The sequence below is a fragment of the Echeneis naucrates genome, chromosome 4, assembly GCF_900963305.1.
Source record: "Echeneis naucrates chromosome 4, fEcheNa1.1, whole genome shotgun sequence".
NCBI lineage: Eukaryota > Metazoa > Chordata > Actinopteri > Carangiformes > Echeneidae > Echeneis > Echeneis naucrates.
In genome coordinates, this window is record NC_042514.1 from 16,706,190 (window position 1) to 16,721,833 (window position 15,644).

Consider the following 15,644-nt stretch of genomic DNA (forward strand, 5'->3'; position numbering starts at 1 on the left):
AATACTGTAGATCCAGAGTCATTCACCATAGCGACCAGCAGATGTCAGTGTCACATTACATCTGTTTTGCTAGATAGTTGCCTCTGATATAAAACCATTGCTGAGCCAGTTTATAATGATAATTGTGCTTTAGTATCAACAGCCAACTATAAATTATTTTCAGCAGAGGGAGGAAAAAAGCTCAAATGCAGGAAGTGAACAAAGGGAAGACATGCATCAGAACTGAAACCTGGTTCTTCTTGCAGTGAAGCAAAAACTAAACCTAGATGCTGCTCTGAAAAACAATTCCAGTTGTAAATAAATGAGTAAGTGAGTTCAGGTCATTTGCTAATAAGCTTGTATTAGTTGAATGTGATCTCGACTTTTCGGGATATATATTTCCTTTTTTTTTTACTGTTTAATAATTCCTTTGCCAGCAGCTCTGACTGAGATAGCTCTAATAAGATTTTTGCTTGATAAAGGCAGTATTGGCACCTGATACTGATCCAATGACTCAAATCAGTTTATGTATCCAAAAGACGTAACAGATCCAGATTAAAGCCAGTTTTGTATTTAACTGTTCACTCAATTTAGCCCAAGTTATCTAAAAAAAAAAAAAGAATTCCTCTCAGGTCTGCACACTGAGATCAACAGATATTAAATTTTGGGCGAGGGATATTGCTTTTGGCCGATACTCTGCGCTATTATTTTGTAAAAACAGTACTGAGACAGAGAAAGCAGAAAGTAATTAATGAGAAAAAAAGGGGAGAAAGCTGTTTTCCTTAAAATTGGATATTTGCATGACAAACTAATTAGAAAATGAGATAGAAAGACTTGATTCACAGCATGAGAGACAGATAAAAACAGAGCACAAAAAGAGAGATGCCAACGTCAAACTGACCATTCTGCAGTCAGTCTGAGGCTTATCAGATTTATCATAACCAAAGAGTGCTGATTGGCCCAGAGGCTTATGACGAATTTCTGGTAACCACGGTGATGCTATCTGAGTGACAAGGGCCGTGATAGGCTGTAATCCGTCCATTAAAATGGATTAAAGACAGCAGAGCAGGACTGAGAAACTGCATGCGTGTGTGGACATATTTGACCTGACTCCTGAGACAAAACTCTCCCTGCCATCTGCCTTACTGCCACAGACACACACAGTCAAGCAAATAGAAAAACACACAGTAGCAGAGTGAGCAGGGAGGACAGGTCAGTCAGCTCATTTCTGGCACCAAAGCTATTGTTATTAAGGGCCACGACAGACCTTCATCAAGGAACAATAAAGCAGCTGTGAAGAAAAGAAGACACCTCACCTCTAACTATGCAAACCGCTGGGTGGACATTATTTGATAAACTGCAATAACAAACAGGATACTGCTGAATACAGAAGAGTTTCCTTTGCATTGCTGCAGTTAAAAATTTCTTTTAAATGGAAATGCTATAAGGAATAAGACAGGTTTTTATTTAATTTTTTTTTTACAAAAAACTTTATATGGACAAATCCACCTGGAGAAATGATTTGCAGCTGCTGGAAATTTGCCTTGCACATAGCTGGATTATACAGTATAGTTGGATATAGTTGGATTTGATGTAGTTGAGGTTTTGAGAGAAATGTTAAACCTGACAACATGATGTGTTTTGAAACACATCATATCAAGTATTAATGGAAACTCTCCACGTCTAGATATGCAAACTTTGTCCAACTTGAATTCCTATTAGACATGAAGATGAACTTTTACGAGGTTTGCACAGTTTTGCGTGGGTGTGTCATGTCATGCGATTTCTCACCTGGTGACGTCATCATCTCCGGTCATAGTCCTGGGTAGTGGTGAGTACCTGGGCGTTGTTAACGGAGCAGGGCTTACAGACTGACTGCCACTCATATAAGGGCTTATATGGTTGTCCTGATGTGGTGAGTATGCTGAAGGAGCAGGAAAAAAAAAAAAAATTCTCTTATTAGGGACATACATTAAAGTCATTTCATTGTTAAGGCAAATTTTATGGTCAGTGAATCAGTGAATATCTAATCTGAAATTGTCAATATTATTTGTTGTCAAAAATTCAGTGGCAGTGGCTGTAGACAAGTCAATCAACTTTACTGTCTCTGATTGAGACACCCTTGAATACACATTTCAAACTGTGTGGACAGGGGTACAATCAGCATGTTTTAACTATTAACATGTATTTTCAGAGTCATTGAGTTGCTTATTTATTTTGTCATTTCAAGCCCTTGGGAAGTTCACAGCACCCCAAACCTCCTTTAGTTAGCTTCAGAGCTGACAGACTCCTTGTAAAATATTTGGTGTCTAATGTGATCAGTAAAACTTTATGCCTCAGTACGAATGGCACACACACATCATATTCAGCCATCACGTGGAAATGTCAGGCCCATTGTAAAAGTCTACTTAAAAGAGTAACAAACAATACTATGACATGGTTTTCACAGGTAATGATGCACAGCCTGTAACATAACTGAAATACTGATGACATCCAACTGTATTTATGTGATCCAAATCCAAATTTTAGCTGTCCTTAAATTGATGATCAATTATAAAATATAACAAGAAATGTACTCGCCTTTACACCCTCAACGTGCTGAGTGTTGACTATCTGTGCTGCTGCCATGGCCAGTTGTACAAAATAGTCTATGGGACTCTGATGTTAAATGAGAAGCTTCTTATAAACTCACTCACAACAATCTGAGCCAACAGCTTTATTCTTTGTTGTTCAACCCATTTTACTGAGTGACCAATGAGCGACATCACACGGTCTGCTTGCCTCATCATTAAGTGTGGGTTTTTCGTGCGTGTGTGTGTGTATACTTACAATTAGTGACGTCAGGCGGAGGGAAGTTGTCATTGATAAAAACGGATGTGTGCTTGGCTACACGAAGGTACACGACATCAGGAGTCGACTTCAGCGCAGCTACTGCTTCCTCATGAGACACCTCCTCCAAACAGGAGCCGTTTACCTGGAAACACATTGACTGTATTAGTATGACATTCCTTAACAAAAATGCAATCTGTAAACAGCACATACCAGACTACAGCAAAAACCTAACACAGGTATAATATCATTCCGTTTGTAAATGGTGTCTCGGTCTCTTATTATCTCAAACTGGATATTGATTTAAGAGAGAAGAAGTTTATGTTGTGTTTACTTCGATACTGAGGGAGTCCGCTGCTCTGTTAAATCACCTTCAACACTGAGTCATTATCTCACACACGTCCTGTCCACTGTGCTGCTATAATAATAGAATCTCAGAATATCACATAGCCAAGGGGCTTAGAGATGACATGGCTCATTTTTTGCTCACATGGTCCCAGGTAGGGCTCATAAATCTAAAATTATCTGAGAGTTGTTCAAATAAACATATTATTTCAGTTTTAATTACTTTAGCTGTGATGTGGCTGTATAATTGCTTGCATACTTGAAGTACAGAGAGGAAGACGAGACAGGAGGGACAAAAAAAAAAAACACAAATAGGGGCTTCTTACAGCAACAAGTTTGTCCCCTATTTGCAGCCGTCCATCTTTGTGTGCAGCCCCTCCCTCGATGATTTTAGTCACATAGATGCTGTTGTCACCTGGGACATGTTGGTTTCCGACTCCACCTGCTATACTGAAGCCTAAACCTGATAGAAAACAACAACAACAACAACAACCACAACAATATTATTATAGGATGTTTTTAGAAAACTGTTTTGCTATAACATTGCTGTCTGCTTTTGTCCAATTCACTGACCTTTTGGCCCTTTGACCAGCTTGATATCCATGATTCTCTCAGTGAGGCTCCTTCTGCGTCGTACGCACAGTTTGACCAAACCTCCTGCTTCTTTCAGTGCCTCCACAGCCCCGCTGTGGGTCACCTCCCTGACGTCTGTCTCGTTTACCCGGACTATGCAGTCATTCACCCTGCACAACAATGTAAAGATGTCACTGGACATGAACGGTGAAGAAATGCTAATGTAGCAGTCTGGAGTTAGCTATGCAATAAGTGTATTTGTTACATGTAGCATGGGAACATGCTCTTGCTGAGTAATTTTAGTTGTATGGTATTTTAAAAATAATTACCTTTTAAAAAGTTTCAATTAGAGAGAGTAAGTTTGTTGGCTGAGCTAAATACATGAGAATAAGGAATAGAACTTTTGTCTAACTTCAATGATGTGCTTTGACGATGATGCCACATAATCAACTAAATGATTGCTACATACCAGCAACAATGAAGAAACTACTATTACCACTAATAACATCAACCACCTGTTGTTAAAGGCAATGGAAATCTGTGAAATCACGACATGTTAGGGGTTGCAGTTTTAGTTGAAGTCAAGTTATAGGATTAGGCTCTAGCCTACAGGAGAATAAAGTGAAAAAAATACTCTCATTGTCAACCAGAATGTGAATCTATACCTGAGTCGTCCATTCTGAGCTGCAGCCCCACCAGGTATAATCTTGGTGATGAAGATGGAGGGATCTTCTCCAATGTGTGGGTTATCAGTCCCTCCTGCGATACTGAACCCAAGGCCTGAGTTACCCTGCGCGCGCGCACACACACACACACACACACACACACACACACACACACACACACACACACACACACACACACACACAAAGAAGAGATCATTTCTGTTGATCTTCTGAAGGATCAATTCTAAATTTACTGTGAACAATGTGACAAAATTAGCTTAATGCTAATTCAGACTTGCCATAAAACAAATTACCAAGCCAAAACTTATGTACGTATTTGCCTGTTTTTAGTATATACTGATCTCATAATATGTTGATAGATAATCTGTTGATGACCTCAAACTATCAAATAATTAGAGCATTTTATATATTCCTTCAGATTTCACTCATCATCAAGATGCACCTTCTGTTAGAGCAGTACCGCTCTGCAGATAGCACTTAGCTCCCCGGACTTGACACATTAGAGATCACCTCTGTCAATTGAGCACATCACCTGATGGCAGCTATTTTTGTCATTCTCTCTTGCTGTGTGATTGGTGCCTGTGTTTGCATGTATGTCCATAATGTGTTTAAAGCAGATCCAGTCGAGCATGCAGAACCAGGTCACAGAAGAATAGAGTGAGGGAGAGACAGAGAAAGCCTCAGGGTGAGAGAAAGGGGAATATAATGAGAGGATGGCGGGTTGGGGGGGGGGGGGTTCAGAGAAGGAAGTACGGGAAGGGAAGGATGGAGAGATGAGGAATAGTGAAGATGAAGAAACCGGGTCAGAGTCTGACCAATGGCAGGACTGTGTGAAGGAAAAGTGGAATGATGAGAGTAAGGGAAAGAGAAAAGATAACTGGGGAGTAAGACAGAAGAGATTTTAATGTCAGCTTTTTAAAATTAAATTCTCTGTTCTATCTCTAGTATTATATTTAAAAATGTCTCTGTATTCAAGCAACACATATTAAAGAAATGAATTTATTTCCTCTCAAATGACAGCATGTAACCTGCATCAGTCTGTGACTGTGTTGACCCCAACCATCTCAAAGATGTCTGTCAGCCTCAATTTCTGGTAAATATTTCTGACTAAAAGTAATAGATTAGATTTAGCCTGAACTGATGCAGTAAAAAGTAATCGGAAAATCGTCAGAAGTACCAAATATAACCTATTGTTTAATGTATTATTAAATGTCCTGCATTTAAAGTTAAAATATTAAAGTACTAACAGCTAACTGTCGGCTGCCTCTTCAACTGCCAACATTATTCAGTCTATATTGAATGCATCAACGCATGAGCGGCGTTTCAATGTAACAGCTGGTCATTTTAAACTAATCTCTCCGTTTATTAGTTAAATTAAATGCGACAACCACAGCCACCTCTTGTTTTAAACACTCAGAGTCTTCAGAGTAACTAGTGACAGCAACTGATCGAAAAGGCAGAAAAAGCTAGAAAAAGCAGACAGAAATTACAGTGTTCCTGTCAAATTTCTGTCCAGCAAAGGTGTAACGAAAGAATTATTAAAGCCCGAAGCAAAGACCGAAGAGCAGTGCTGTGGTACGGCACTTCAGGAAAGTATTAAGGGACTTTCTATCATTTCTTATGTGGTAACTTTTCAAACATATCCATTTTATTATGTTTAGATTGTACATGAAGTAATATCACACCATGCATGCTTAATGGTGTGATGGCTTAATGTAATAGCTGTAATGGCTGATTCAAATATACAGAGTAAGAGACGGGTCCCAAAATAGCTTGACAAGTTGAGCTTTTGCAATTTTGTTCTTCAAAGGCAAAGGGAACACGCAAAATTTCTGTTTCAATCAGCTTGTTCACACATGTAAATACCTTTCCAATAATTATTTTTTGGGCTCTTTCTCCCTCTTTCTTTTTCTTTTTTTTTTTTTTTTTTTGCATGTGTCTGTCTAAATACAGTTCTCTCTTTCTCCTGGTTTAAAAGAAATGGGTGAACAAAATAATGTCTCCCAAATTGCTCCCAACAGCATCGATAATATTTTCTGAGTGATTACGGAGAGTTCAGGGAGGACAGAGATCAGTCTGAACAGATGGAGCGTCTGTCACTGAGGGACTGATGTGGCTGAGTGTGTAGTAAGCACGCATGTTGGTGGGACGGCGTCTTTGTATGTGAGCTCCTACCCGCTCCAGCGTAATTTCCTCATACTCATAGTCTGCTTCTGTTCCATTGACCTGTTAAAGAAAGAGAAATCAAAATTAAAAGTAAAAGACTGGAACTTATTTTCTTGCATCAGACAAAAAAAAAAAAAAAAATGTGAGTTCAGTTTATTTAGTTTATTTTCTTAATGGTTTTACTGCAGTGTGCGGTCTAATTAAACAGCTGTTGATTCACTCATCAGGTAAGACATTATTCCACCTGATTATACAAGTATCAGAATGATACAAATGTGAATTCAGATATTTGAATATGAATGAATGACGCATGAACCCCACAGATTAAACTGGTAATTCGTTCTTAGTAACGACGCACTTCTGATGTCATATTTTAGATCATCCCTGATGAGTTGCCTGTGAGCCAATCAGACTGTCCGCACTCTAAACTACATTAACTACATTTTCTGTCTGAATTACAAAATTAAATCTGATCTAAGCAGACTTATGTATTTTTACATTCATATACACACACACATGCTCACAAGCACTCAAACAACCATATACACACAAAAACGCGTTGGTCGAGTGGCATCCCAGTGGCCAAAGTAATCCCCTTGGCTGTAATCTGTGCCAGCTTAGTTTAGATTTTGAATTCCAGTTGTTTCAAACAGCGGGCACAGTCTTCCATCAGATACCATTTACAAACATATTTAGAGTGGATTGGTTAATAGTTTTGGAGTTTAAAGATATTTTTAATTTCACTAAAAACAAGAATATTTTAGTAACATTTTAAGTACGAACTTCTGTAAAATGCTTTCTAACTTTTAATTAATGTAATAAATAATAATAATAATAATAATAATAATAATTGGGTATAGGTTTGACATTTTCTAACCTTTAATTAATGTAAATATTGGCTGTACTCTAACTATATAATAATAACCTATACCCAGTTCTACCCATAAGCACAGGAGGCAGAAATGTCATTCTACAGCTGGCATTATGTTTAACTGTCACATAAAAAAGTAGACTGGCTTTTGACATAGAGAGGCTTACCATTAGTGTAAGTAAAATCCAATATTTGTTATATTTACTAATCAATGTTACAATGTATTAATCACCCCGCTGGATAAATGAGAACACGCCAAGTGGTCGTGTTGAGTAAAAGGTATGTGAGCAAAATCTTTTTTCTGTGTTTTATTCCAGGTTGCTCAGCGGGGAGTAATTCCACAGTAATTACATAATAAACTTATCTAACAACAACAGATAGTGAGTCTCTGAGTGGCAGCTGGCAAACCAGTGAAATGACATCTGGATGCATCTCATTCTGGACTGAGCTTTATTACTAAAACCCGACATTCTCCTACAGATGGAGCTAAAAAAGCTGCTGCAAACAAAATTACCTTTGATGCTTCATTATTATTGTGGCTTGGCATTGTTAATAAAGAAAAAGCATTTTGAAATCAATATTCACAAGGTTCCTGAAGAGCTCACAAAAATTTCACTGACAAGCCCAGAGTTTCCCCTCACTGTATCTCAAGCTGGATGAAAGCATATTAGATGAAAAATCACACATCTGATGAATGGAAATGTCCGTCATTATAACACTGGCAAATGTTTCTAACTTCATATACAACAAGCAAATCATAATCAGCGTCTTTAACCATTCATTCAACACCTCAACCTCACAGAAGTATGAGGTCAGCTACATTTGGCCATTTATTGTTCTACATTAAAGAATTTCGGTAATTATAGTGATTTTAAATACTGATGTACTTACAGACTACTTCAAAAATCTAAATACGACTCCAACAACTGACGGTCAGCCACACACAGCCACTGACATGCCATTTAGCCTCTCTCTTAATTCTGTGTGATTTCAATTTGATATTGTTTAAACTTGGCATTGTTGACACAATATGAGACCTTGTACTCACATATGGGGGGGTGTCGACGCTGTCTGTGTTCACCACCACTGGAGGGGGGTTGGCCTGCCCGAGGAAAGAAGAGGTTATCAAACGGTTTGAATCAGAAGGGTTATCAATCACTCTAAGTTTAAAGACATGAAATAAAAACAAAGATGGACCATATTTCAAAAAGTGCTTCTGCCAAGAGACATTGAAACACACTCTCTCTCTCTCTCTCTCTCTCACACACACACACACACACACACAAAATGTAACAATGACTTACTCGTCTCATGTTTTGGTACAGCATGTTGAGAACCTCTGCTACAGATTACCACCCCGGAGCGACTGCATACAGAGCATGACATACTGCACAGCCCTTATACTGGACAGTACTCACGTACTACACAACAAACCACACTTAGTAAAACTCAGTTCTTTTACTGTGGTGTGAATGACTCTTAGCAATTCTGTACAGCACCATGAAGTTTAAGTCACGATGCCCACTGCATATGTTTTAGACTGTACCTTTACAGCTTTTAGGATACTCTATGGCGGAAGTGATGCTACGCAGTATTTTATTACACTACTCTAAATGTATGCCAGAGCGCATTCACAAAGTGTATTAACATCTCAGATCCATCTCGTTGTTATAAACTCAAATTCATATACGCTGTTTCCTTTCAACCTAAAGTGTATTTTCCCGTGTCTCCCTGTGCGTCTCCTCTAACTCTCATTTCTTTTTCCTCCACAACCTCCTCTTAGAGTCCAATCCTGGACATATTACTACCAAAACAGCTAGAGGGTAGCACAACAGATGACTGGCATTATCTTGCGTCTTGCTTCCTGCAAATGCACAGCATAACGATAAACCTCACACTAGCCAGCAAAACAGCCGAAGGTTTCTTTTTTCCTTTTATCACCTCCTGCTGCCCCCCTAAATTCCTCCACAGAAAATGTTCAGCGCCCACCAGTCCAGTGTCTGCAGCACTGGTGAGCAAGCCAGTGACGGGTGACCCAGTCCCTGTAAAATAATCTGAAAATCCAGCTTTTCTTCTGCAGCCATTAAAAAGTTTGCCTATACAAAGACCAAAGAAGCCAGTAGACAAAATGGACAGTCCACACTGACCTCACAGCATCAGTGCACAACAGAGCAGCAATGGCATCTATCCCTCTACTTTAATCTCAACCTCTCTCACCCCCATTTCCACTCCTTTATCTTCCCTCTGTCACACGCACATATATCATCTTGCTCTCTCCACCGCATGGCCAACTGTCATTCAGTCTAACAGACTGGATGCTTGATCCCAAATGGAACAGTTGTCGGGGCGGGGGGGTGGATCAGAGGGATTATAGGTATGGTGGGAGGAGTCAAATCTGCCTGCTTAACAACAGCAACAAAAGAGCAGCGGGTACAGACAGATGTGCCGCCCTGCCCGAGCATTTACGCAAGTAAAAAGAGAACAAAAATGGACAGTGTGGGAGCACACGAATGAATATACTGATTTATTAAAGAGATCACAAGGTTCCCATTTATACTCTGTCTCTTCGGGTATTTAAATGAGCTACAGCTACACAATGACAGAGATAATCATTCAAGTCTCTACACTCAACTCTGCTTACTACTGTAGATACAGTATTTAGTTAACAAGTCTAATTTGGAATGCGAAGCTCATTGGACGCACTGATATAATGCATTTACTGACTGACTTTTTTGACCTCTTTTTTTTTTTTTTTTTAGCACTGAAGAAAAACAATGCTCTGGTTTGTCATTAAAAAATGACACAGGCTGAGTCGGCTCAGATGTTGTGCAACAGCTACCTTTCTTGTTAGCCTAACAGTCCATTGTCTTGCCTCAAACCTATGTGATTCCTCCATCACTGTAACGGCAGCATGCACAGCAGCTGAACTGTGTGGCGTTCACAGAGCAACAAATCCAGTCGGCCGGTTGGCTGGGGAATTCACTGACACACCATTTCAGACTGCATGATGTAACATCAATATGTGTGAATGCGTGTGTGTGTGTGAGAGAGAGAGAGATGCATGTTGCATGGAAAGACCAAAAGAACAAATGAGCAAAAGTATACAGGGATAACACTCAGACACAAATACACAAAATGCACACATTTATACCTAGACAGTGTTTTGCTTGGTGTGAGTGATGGTTAGTTGTTACATCATTTCTTTTCAAACAGTTGTGTTATCTTGGCATTATGGCTTGGTTCAGTCCAGCTTCCACAGCTTAGAAAGGGACCGAAACTATGCCCGTCTGTCTGTTCAGACAAAGATACTGACAAGCGCTTTGGCTAGTTCTCATTCTACTGTTTGTACAATGGTTGTTGCAATATGCTAAATGCAGAAGTCGGTGGCTGTGTGGACTGTGTAGTCTTTGGGAAACTATCCTCCATCAGTGCACAGAGCGCAGATACTAAACCCTCATCATAATTAGGCTTTCACTATCAGGAATCAATAATCTCATAACATATCAAGATTCACAACAGGAAGTAATTAACGTGCCATGTTTTGCTATGCACAATCTCATACATATGCAAACACATCTGCAACACAAAGAAAAAAGTGCGACATGGTGCAAACCAAATTGGACAGAATGACTGTTCGTTTAAAGCATTTAGTTAGAACATCTAGTTTCCTTTAAAGATTTGTGTCTGACCTTACCTCTGCTACTCTACATTTTATTTATAGTACAGAGAAGCCAACAAATGCTATTGTTAAGTGGTGGAAACAGAATTCATATACGCAAATGCTCCATTCCTAATAATGACGACCGCCCTGTCTTCCTAATTTGTAATGAAACTCCATTCGACTAATGAGCTAATCTGATGAAGTGACACTAATCAAATGAGAGTGGCCCTGCTAATCATTCTAATCAGACCGTCACTACCTGCCATCTCCAAACTCTGTATCAACAGCAGATGTACAGAACTAAAACTACCCTTAAAAAACAGCCAACACACAGCTGGCATCATGTATTCTTTCCCTGAAATACCACAGACCAGTTGAGACAACACACACGTCTTTTTACAAGCTGATGTTTCTTTTGATTACATCATTAGGAGGATGAAATTGACCACAACCCTTCTTACACGGCTATCGTCATCATTCTATCAAGTCCAAGCATGGCGGCAGAGTGGTTGCCGCTGTTGCCCCCTTCCCGTGTGGAGGTTTCATGTGCCTGTGTGGGTTTGCTCCGGGTACTCCGGTTTCCTCCCACCGTCCAAAGACATCATGTTTGGGTTAACTGGTGACTCTAAATTGTCCGTAGGTCTGTCTGTGTGTGTTGGCCCTGTGATGGACAGGTGACCTGTCCTGGGTGTACCTCGCCTTCGCCCAGAGTTAACTCGTAGAAGATGAATGAAAATGAATGTTGTGTGATGAGTTATTTTTGGTAAAACTCTCGTTAAGCCTCAGTCTGCTTGGTCCTGTTTGTTTTTAAAATTTCCCAGAATTACATTGGGTGTCCCCTCAGAGGTAGAAAAATAAAAAATGAAAAATAAAAAGACAGTCTGAGCATGTTGACAGTGCATGGTCGAGGTTTAGTGGGGAAGCACTGACGGGCCAAAGACTGAGTGCTTCGCTTAAAAAGGGCAGTTTGACAAGGGTAACGGCAAAATTACAGTAAGGACCATCCACATGCACTGCTGTGGTCAGATTACAGCAGCAAGTGGACTACATGTAGCCATGATCACAGGGTGATACCAACGGGTTACAGCTGTTCCCATCATTCTTTCAGTGTCTAAATTATCACGTCATGTATTGATTCCAGGAAAACTTTGAACATTAATGGAGTTCAGAGTCAATTTTGACTGCGTAGCCTGTGCTCAGTACTGACAGAGACTTTTATGAAATGTTAATCTTTCCTGAGATATTATGAATGTTGAAAACAAAAAGTAGGAAGGTTTTTTAAAGAACAGCAACTCTAGTTCTTCATCTGTGGAATAATTATAGGGTTTTTTTGGTTTACTTTAAATAAAATAAAAGAAAATAAAACTTTAAAATAAATAAAACAAAGTGAAGTCAGGTAAAAAAAAAAAAAAAAAGTTCATGCTTACCCTGAACTGGCAATCAACACGGTTTAACATCATTTTGAAGTGTCTGAATAACCAAGGCATCGGATGTTTGCATAGATAAAGGTTATGGGTGGCACATCACGCCACATGCACACCTTTAAGAGAGGTGTTTTGGCCTGTAGGTGGAAACTTTGGACGGGCATTTCATTTAGTGACAAAAGCTCATGAAGAAAAAATATTAGGTTTAAATGTGCCCATATTGTTTTGCAAACTGTGCAGTCATTTTCTTTTTTTTTTTTTTTTTAAATGTCATGATTCAGAGTAGCATAAAATTTGATTTAGGATCTGAGGGGAAATAATTCATCAAATGCTGGCATACTCTCTTCTTGTCAGGGCCACAGTAGCACAACTACAGCTACCCATTTACTATTCCTGCATCAAACCTACCCGCACATGGGCCTGTATTTGTGCACAGTGGTGCATGAGTGGCACATGCGAAGGAGTTTCCACTGAGTGTGCTGTCCAAATATACGTGTCATTGGGCCACGGCCTGCTTGGAGCCTTGCACTTGGCTTTGCTCGTTGTGGGACTCTTCTTCACGCTGTCCCTCAGGTTGGGGAACTTTCCGCGGGAGCCCCTGGTGGCCAGGGTTGTGGGCAGCGTACTCCATCCATATCCGCCTAGCCCTGAACACAGGGGGAGCTGTGGCGAGTGAAAAGGGTGAATAGACAGCGACTGGGAGGCATGAGGAAGAGGAGGAGGGTAGTGGTGGTGGTGCTGCTGCTGATAATGCTGGAACAACGAGGGATGAGTGGGAGAATGGAGCTGCATCTGCTGCTGTTGGTGGTGATAGAGTTGATGTGTTGACTGTGAAGAAAGCAGCTGACTGGGCGAGGCTGGAGGGTGGCTCTGTAGCTGATGATGACTTGGAGAGAGGTGAAGCTGGTGGCGGCTCGGCGAGTGCAGGAGGTGATTTGGGGACTGTGGCGCCAGCTGGCATGTTGGCGATGGTGGAGCAAGCTGATGATTTGAAGACGTTGGGGCTATGTGGTAGTAACTTGGAGAAGGAGAAGGAAGCAGGCTCTTTGGTGAATGGCAAACCTGTTTCGGCGAATGGGGATGGTGCTTTGGTGAGTGCAGCGGTGAGTGCTGCAGCTGGTGAACTGCCGTCTGTATTTGCAGTAAATTCTGGTTATGCTTCGAGTGAGAATGGTTCTTGCTCGATTTAGCCTTTCCTTTTCCAGATTTGCTCTTGGTAGAGCCACAGCTGGGCTTCTTGGGGCTACAACAGAAATCATGGCTGTGGAAATAGGTGGTCATAACTATAGAGATTTACAGAAACTCAACAGATTATCTTCCTACGTTCTCGTATCTTTTTGTCCCACACTCAACACACCGTCTCTATAACAGCCATGCCAAAAGGGACTTGTTCCTCAGGATCAATTGTGTCCGAATAATGTAGGTCATGCCTGTGCAGAACAGCTAATCCTATCCAATACACGGTTTGCATTCCTACCCTTCCACCCTCTTTGCCTTATTTCAGCCTGCCTCTGCAAGTTAAGATCAACGGACATTCAGGACATTAAAAAACAATTCCTCCTTTGGAGGCATCATCTCCATATCTGCTCCAATATGCAGTAGATGGTCTGTCGGTCCTAAAAAGCAACAAATGCTCCTATGGTGCGATATTTAACATCCTTTCTTCTGTGTTTTCACCTGTCACCATTTCTGAGACTCACAGGGTCAGCAGTAAGATTAAAAAGGTTCAGACACCGAATGAAGCAGCAGGATCATTTGGGAGCAGTTGAGCCTCCTTTCCTTGGTTTCTTCCAGGATGTCTCTGTTTCCAGAGAGGATGCAAGTCAGTTCATGGCTCTCCACGTCTCATTCCACGATAAGTCTCAGCTGAAATGGTCAGTCGCTCGGAGTAACTCGTATTATCCACCTATGTTGCTCCACATGCTGATTTTGAAGCTGAAGTATTAGTCGCTCTGTGGACGATGCACTTTGATTCATGTGTTCCAAAAAAAAGAGCAGAACGGTTCCTGAACTGGGTTTCACTTTTTTAAGTTCAATGTGTCCTCCTCCTTTCATCTTCCCTTGTTTGGTCTTTCTGTTGATTTAATATTAGGCCAACGCTCCATGCACAACTCTCTCCCATCTTTCTATGCTGCCTCCCTCTCTGTGTCTGTCTCTCTCCCTCTCTCTCAAACTCTCCCTCGCTCTCTTTCCCAGACCAACCAATTAGGGACTTCCCTGGACTCCTGCACATGACAGCAGCCAGGCATGACTAATCGATAGGCAACCAGGGGCAGTTATACAGCGCTCGGAATTCAGTTAGTGTATGTGTGAGAGCGTGTGTGTATAATAAATGGAAAGCTGTGATTGGTGAAGACGAGTCCCTTCCATAAACCTTTGTCTTTTTCTTTTCAAGCATCAGAAAGCAGGCTGGGTCAGCTGAAAGACAGTCTATGAAATGCCTACTGTGAGTTTGTGTGCGTCTCTCTATGCATTGGCCTACTTCCTTTTGAAAATGTAGCGGCGTGCGTGTGCACGCGTGCGTCCTGTTTTATTTCACTACTGTGCAACATACTGCTAGATGTAATCATGTGAGATTCAAATCATTCCCATCATATCATACACAGGTACAACAAACAACAAGCCAAAGCACCAGGATTTGTGTGCAGAGGTTGAAAGAAAACACTAAACATTACTGGGTGGTTAAAACATAAAGTCTCGAAAAAAAATGTGTGAATAGTTGTGTTTTTTAATTAAGACGACCAGCACTATGACACAACATGAAGCACTAAATTCATTACTGATTCAATTTCCATTTCCATTTAAATAGATAGAGAAAAGAAAACAAAATAACCAGGAGACATTTTATATGAGCTCCTGGCTGGCTATAGCTGGTATTTAGTAAAGAACAGGAGTTGCCATTGCTTTTTACATAGAGCTGAGGAAAAGGACACACACAACAATTTGGCCATGGCTGTGAGGCCCACATCTTTATAATGTCAGCTAATATATGCCACATCTTGCCCCAAACAAACCTGATAATAGAATGAGGGAGTCAGATGGAGATACAGATGAGCCACATTAAAAAGCAGCACCCAATGTGGAGAACACAAAGCAATGAAGAGAGGGGA

The 15,644-nt window shown here is 40.6% G+C and overlaps 1 protein-coding gene across 2 annotated transcripts in view; it reads right to left on the reverse strand.

Annotated features, from left to right (window-relative positions):
* The window catches only part of LOC115041653 (disks large homolog 1-like), an 84,217-nt gene that overhangs the window by 24,979 nt on the left and 43,594 nt on the right, over nucleotides 1-15,644 (reverse strand). For both annotated transcript variants that reach the window (XM_029499287.1, XM_029499288.1), the window contains 7 exons: nucleotides 8,498-8,551; nucleotides 6,588-6,638; nucleotides 4,392-4,516; nucleotides 3,727-3,896; nucleotides 3,480-3,616; nucleotides 2,809-2,953; nucleotides 1,771-1,903 (listed from right to left, as the gene is read on the reverse strand). In XM_029499287.1, coding sequence (XP_029355147.1) covers nucleotides 1,771-1,903; nucleotides 2,809-2,953; nucleotides 3,480-3,616; nucleotides 3,727-3,896; nucleotides 4,392-4,516; nucleotides 6,588-6,638; nucleotides 8,498-8,551 — 815 coding nt within the window. The remainder of the gene's footprint in view (nucleotides 1-1,770; nucleotides 1,904-2,808; nucleotides 2,954-3,479; nucleotides 3,617-3,726; nucleotides 3,897-4,391; nucleotides 4,517-6,587; nucleotides 6,639-8,497; nucleotides 8,552-15,644) is intronic.